Source organism: Beta vulgaris, chromosome 9 (genome assembly GCF_026745355.1).
Source record: "Beta vulgaris subsp. vulgaris cultivar EL10 chromosome 9, EL10.2, whole genome shotgun sequence".
In the NCBI taxonomy this organism is placed as follows: domain Eukaryota; kingdom Viridiplantae; phylum Streptophyta; class Magnoliopsida; order Caryophyllales; family Amaranthaceae; genus Beta; species Beta vulgaris.
In genome coordinates this window covers 23,392,807-23,399,080 of record NC_079210.1, presented here as the reverse complement: position 1 = coordinate 23,399,080, position 6,274 = coordinate 23,392,807, and the positions used below count along the sequence as shown (strand labels likewise).

Sequence of the window (6,274 nt, the reverse complement as noted above, 5' to 3'; positions counted from 1 at the left end):
GGTCAGCTCGATAGTGATGAGGAAGGTTACATCTTTATGACAATCAAAGAATTCTAGATTAAATATATGTATTGTTGTGTTCCACCAAGTTATTATTATTTCATCCACAAAGAAGATTCATCAATGCAAAGAAGTTTGGTGGATAAAATACAAGGGAATAATAATAATAAAAAAAAGGAATTTCAGTGTTCTCTGCAATAGTAAAATTACATACAAATCCACATGTGAAATCGCTGCCATCACATGGCTCTGGATACGAGTTCCTCTGGAAATTTTCAAAACGATAACATTTGGTATCTAGAGAAGAACTTCTAATTATCATCCCGGTGCCCAAATTTACTCCGCTTCATTCAATATAGGGTTAATAAGGGGCTTCATCTGCGCAAGATATACAATAGCCCACCTACACAAAAGAGCGATTTACAATAAACAAGTTAGAAACAGATGTTTAGCATGAGTGGCATAGGCAGAGACATGTCATTACAGAACTCCCATTTCAAGTGCGTGGTAATACAGACTAGGATAAGGCTGGCAGAAATGATTGCTGAAATGAGATTTTAACAATGTCCCCCGCCTATTCCAATAAAACATTAAAAAAAAACATATAAATTGTCAAATACGAGTAGCTAAGCATCATAAAGATCACAGCTGTGCTATAATCGTTCAAGTACAAACATGAACACGCTGACATGCATATAAGGGGAGTTATGTGAACAAAACCTTAATTGTACAATCACAGTTCAGCAGATATATCTTTGTGCTAAACCTTGAGTGTTTCTTTAAGAATTATTCTGATATTTGATCAAGACACTAACAGGAAGACTCGATGATTTTCTGCCACTATAAGAGAGCTTAAGCTGAAGCCTGAAGGATTTTGTTTATATACCTAGTTTGATGTATCCAATCCAAAATACACTGATCCTTACACCGAAAGTTAAAACAGGAGGTTACCCAAAGGGCGTGTTTGGTAGACGGTAGTAAATAAAGATAATGGTAATGAAATCATATATAATTTGCAAGGAAAATCCCGTAATCATTATCATGCTGATGAAATCCCATCTTCGAACATGTAATTATTTCCTCAAATTTCCATTTGCCACTCAAGATCATTACCACCTCTAAAGTGGTAATGTTTGGCAAAGTAAAGGTAATCTTTTTTTTATAAATCAGCTCAGGAGTTTGATGGTGAACAAGCATTGCCATACATTAACATGATATTTCTATGCAAGCTACATGAATCTATTGTTACCACCATTTGTTAACATCTACCAAACTGGTCGTAAGACTCTGGGTTTCGAAATGGTTAATGATTGGAGTCTACACTAGAAACATGATGGTTATCATCCCTCTCTCTCTACTTTACATTAGCCTTAGTTGCCATAACAAGCAAAAGTAAACGCAGAGTAATCTTCTCCAAAATCAAAAGGACTGGATTGAATTCCTAACTAAAGATCAGATACACAAGGCAAAGAGTTCAAGACAATCATTGACGGGCAACAATGCCTGAATAGTGAATACATACATATCAATGCCAAATTATTGAAGCTTTCCAAGCTTCACCCATCTTCAACAGGCAAAACCATATCTGATGGTGCTAGCACTCGTCATTTCTCTCTTTCATTCCTTGCCTTTCCTCTGCCCTTCTATCTAATCGCTATCACTCATTCCCTGTAACAGAGCTGGCCTGGTTTTCTGTGGTGCACTTAAGCCCCAATAAGTTAAAATAGCATGGCAAAGATTAGCAACATCATTTAGTGCGAATCTGACCAACTGCGGTATCTAGACAGACAAATGGTCAAAAGTAGAGACATTTTTTCATGAGATTCTTTGATATAGTTAGATCAAAAGCTACACTAATCATCTTTCTGAAGTATGGTAGGATACTTAATGGTATTAAATTCCTTTGCCAGGTGTCACCAACTTAATTTTAAAAAGTGCACCTTGCAACAAGGCTAAGCGTCGCACGACAAGCAACCTAAGACGCGCGCTTTTTGCCGCCTTTGGGAGAGGCACAAGGCACATCGCCTTGCCGCTTTTAGTGGTTTGGCGCGGAAGAGAGGGGGAGAGAGTAGATCTGAGTTAGAAGGTTAAAGAAAATCCAAAAAACTTCCAAATTTAGACTTACCTTGGTTTTAATTAGCAATTTCGAGCAAAAGCCCTTTGTTAATTGTTGTAAATTTCATCAAATCAAGCCTTAAATAAAGATCCCTAATTTGGGAGAAAAACCCGAATTCACGAATGGGTGGAAATTGGTGGCCGGCAACTCGCCAGAGGTGACACAGTATGCCGGCGAGCCAACCACCATAACCCCCGACACCGTATCTCTAGCGGCCGGCGGCGACAAGCAATATTCAGGTCAGTCCATTCAAACTTCTTTGATCTTCTCCCTTCTTTTCTTCTTCTGCTCATTTTTTTATTCTTCGAAAATCAGATTTATCTTAGAATCTTCGATCTTTAGGTAAGCTTTGAACTCAACTTTCTTTTTCTTTTTCCTTTTCCTTTTCTTATTACGTTGAATGGTGTCCGTGTATTATTGTAGTAAAATGGGAGGGTACCCCACTACTGTAGTGTTGTCCTTTGTGTGCAATTTTTTCTTTTTGAAGTGTGCAATTTTTTGAAGTAGAAAGATGTCACTTCTTATATATTATTGTTTTGTCATATTTATTTTACTTTGAAATGGGACTCATCTATTGAAAATTTAATACCAAAAAGCTAAATAATAATAATAATAATAAAAAAATGTGCCACGCCTACGGGATGCCCGTGCTTCGCCTTGTGCCTCAATGTGCCTTGCGCCTCGATGCGCCTACACAAAAACTTATCCTTTACCAAAGGAGCAAGCATAAAAACCTACAATTGCTCTGTACCACTTGCACCAATATATTTATCACGATATCTTTGAATTTTCTCATCCATTATGCCTCACCAAATACCTCCAAGTCTCTCTTCCCTTCTTCCAAACCCAAATAAAAACCAGCCATAGAAAACCCTCTTTTCCACACACCCCCCCCCCCCCCCTTCATTGTGCTAAAGCCGGCTCCTGGCTTTCTCTACCCCAATACTTCAATTAGAAGCACACAAAGCAGCTATAGGCCTATAACCATATAGCCATTTCACAAAGACAGAGGAAACAGAAATTTAGAATAATTGTTCGGAAGCAACAATTAATAGAACTTCCATTAGACCACACAACGAGTAACTCTTGAAGGAGAAAGAAAAATTCTTCTCCAAAGGACAGAAAGCATATGCAGGTAGCTAGAAGTGATTTACAGCTTATGGTGTTTCATTGCAACTTCTTAACCTACTTCCAGGATAGCACAAAAGTACAAGATGGTAAAAAAACAACTGCAAAGATAAGTTGGCTTTATATTTGGGAGCCAGCCTAGGATTTTCCTTTCCTAATCTTAAAACAAGATGGTGAAAAGCTAATGTAATATATTATCTCTAGTACAACCATTACTGCTCAAATTTTGGTTTTCTTTCTCCGTAAGCCAGTGCACTACGTCTTTTTCTCTATTGCAACAGTAAGGAAATAAGAAGGAAAATAGACTTACATCATCCAACAGCAAACTGTTGCTGTAATAACTAATGTTAGGTGGAACCTGGAAAAGAAAGATAATTTAGTCAGTGGTAGTTCTCAAGTATAGCAAATATAGAAAATAGTTACAAAAGAAGACGACGCCAGTTTATGTTCACTGAGAAGAAAGGCCATTTAATATAATCAATATTGAGGGAGATGCATAAGTACAGAAGATGAGAAATATCACATAAAAGATATATATTCATTTTTATACTGACCACCTTGCACTTAAAATATAGAGCATTTTGGAACACTTTCTTGGGGAGCTATCACAAACATGACTTTAGTAAGAAATGAAAAAATGATGGAAGCGAACAAAGATAACCTAATTATTCAGCAATCTAAAGTTATCCTCAATTTTCTAGAGAGAACTACGAGGCAATTGACAATGAAAACTTAGTCAATATGTAGGGAAAAAAATTCACATGATTACACTTGAGTAAACCGGAGTAAATATGCAATAATGTGATGTCTGCCTGCCGTAAGGAAACAAGACAATAGCATGACAAAAGCCAGTGGCAAAAAGCTATATCCTCCTGAATAATAATATAAGAAAAAAACCCTCGGTTAGTACCTGTAACGAAAAGGACAATTCTAAAGCACTAGAGGAGACCCAAACCCTGCAAGCATTTCTTTGAGTTGCTGAAATGTATATTGCAAATGATAAAATTGTAAAACACAATAGATGTTAGAAAACCTAGATGTTAGAAAACGTTGAAGGTAAATTTAGTGAGGTCAAGGGACCAGAGTACCAGACACTAATAGTATTAGTATTAAACTTTAAGGCCTCCTTCTTTACAAGCCACACCAACAAACTCCTCACAAGTCAGAGAATCAATAGGATGATATTTCCTACATCCAAGGAAAATACTTGTTCCTGACCTTGTTACTTGTTCGTTTAGTAGCCGTCTATGAAGCACGGGGGACAGCATTCCCCATTATCAGAAAGTCTCCCATACATGGGGACTAACCGAAAAGGGATGAAATGGGGATGTCTCAAGGAGAACACTCAAATTTAGGGGATGATGAGTTTATTTACTTGCACGCCCCCCCCCCCCCCCCGCCTTGTTTAGCCCCAAGAATGATTTGAAATGAAAAGTCAAAAAACAGCTAGGATAACCTACTGATCTAATTAAGCCTTCCAGAAGCTTGTCCCCCTAAAAGACATAAGTTATAAATAAAATGAAAGAACCAGTTTGCTCTGCTAGGATAACCTAAAGGAGCTTCCATATAAGAGATCTAATAAATGGTTTAAAAAGTTACTACAGGAGAACTTCAAATAGAATTTTCATTTAATTCAAACACATGTCTTTCACCTCATCTATTTAGAATGTAGCAGCATTTCCTAATAACAGCTTTAGTTTTACCAACTTACGTCTCTCTGTATTTACTTTTACTTGGTGTTACTTGTTACATCAGTAAGGTTTCATCACATTGATCTGCAAACCAAAAAATGGAAAAAAGAAAATTGACACACCAAAATTAATTATTGAGCTTGAAATCTTCTCGAAAAAATTCTCTTCCTTCTACCATCAACGATAACAGAGAAAAGACATTCTCCATGAAAGATCCAGGTAATCGTTCTACTCTCCAATATACTTGCATACTCGTCCATCAAGTGGCGTCTGGTCTACAAACCCCCACAAAAACTAGTGGCATTCCCTAATTACCAGCTCCTGTTCTACACTGCCATCGAATCAGCATAGAACAGTCTAAATAGCATAGTTGGTCCTTGTAAAGTTGTAACTGTTTTTACTTCTAGTCATATCATATACATGAAAGTTCTGGAACAAACAAATCTAACATACATCTTATATTAGAAAAAAAAAATCTCTAGACTCTAGTACATAGGAAAACTAGTTCCAATTGTAATTAATTATTTATTTAACTTCCTAATCATAACTTACACAGGTCAACTAAGGAAACAGAGATATATCAGCAATTATCTTCATCAATTATCAATAAACAACAGTTTTTACACAAAATTTTTGACTCAAATACATCAAACAAACTCAATTAAAAGACATCAAACACAATGCAGAACTTAAATCCGAGATTCAATGAACTACTCGCGAATCTTAAGAAAAATAACAAGACAAAATCCAAAAAGAGGAGAGAGAATATTACAAATTTGTAGAAGGGCCTCGATTGAAGCAGATTCTGGTACAAAGAGAAGCAATGACACCAATCACCGCGAAAATTAGGGTTGTAACGAAGAACCCCATTATTATTTTTTTCCACTCTAACTATCCCCTCTCTCTCCTCTGAATTTGAACGAATGGAGAGATTTCGATATCACAGGAAAAAACTTGCAAATCTCAATTTGGTTTTCAGGGCTTTCGAACTCAGAATCAATCAAGAGATTGGAGAGGAAAGAGAAGAGGGGAACACTGTGTTCAAACTTCAACGTGCTATCATAAAACTGTACCCGTGGACATCATCTTGTCCCATTTAAAACCTGAGGGTACTATGGTCATTTTACACTTAAGATTTCTATTTGCATTTTGTACGAGTTAAGCGTTCCGCACGTTACACATATATATACTAGAATTTTTTGCACGCGATGCGTGCTTGAATTTTTTTTCGACATAAGAGTCAAAATTTGAACATTAGACATACGAAGTATAATTGTTTTTAGTTGCAAAATTTGATTGGTTTAGTTTATGTCACTTAAGTCTCTCACCATTCTTTGTT

General features: G+C 36.5%; 1 protein-coding gene across 1 annotated transcript; it reads right to left on the bottom strand.

Moving 5' to 3' along the window:
• Window positions 1–71: 71 nt before the first annotated feature.
• Window positions 72–6,066, bottom strand: LOC104903028 (V-type proton ATPase subunit e2). The gene is made up of 3 exons (XM_010690998.4): window positions 5,708–6,066; window positions 3,555–3,602; window positions 72–403 (listed from the first exon to the last, which is right to left on the bottom strand). The coding sequence occupies exons 1-3, from the start codon at window positions 5,803–5,805 to the stop codon at window positions 337–339; spliced, it is 213 nt and encodes a 70-aa protein (XP_010689300.1). The 5' UTR covers window positions 5,806–6,066; the 3' UTR covers window positions 72–336.
• Between the last annotated feature and the right edge of the window lie 208 nt (window positions 6,067–6,274).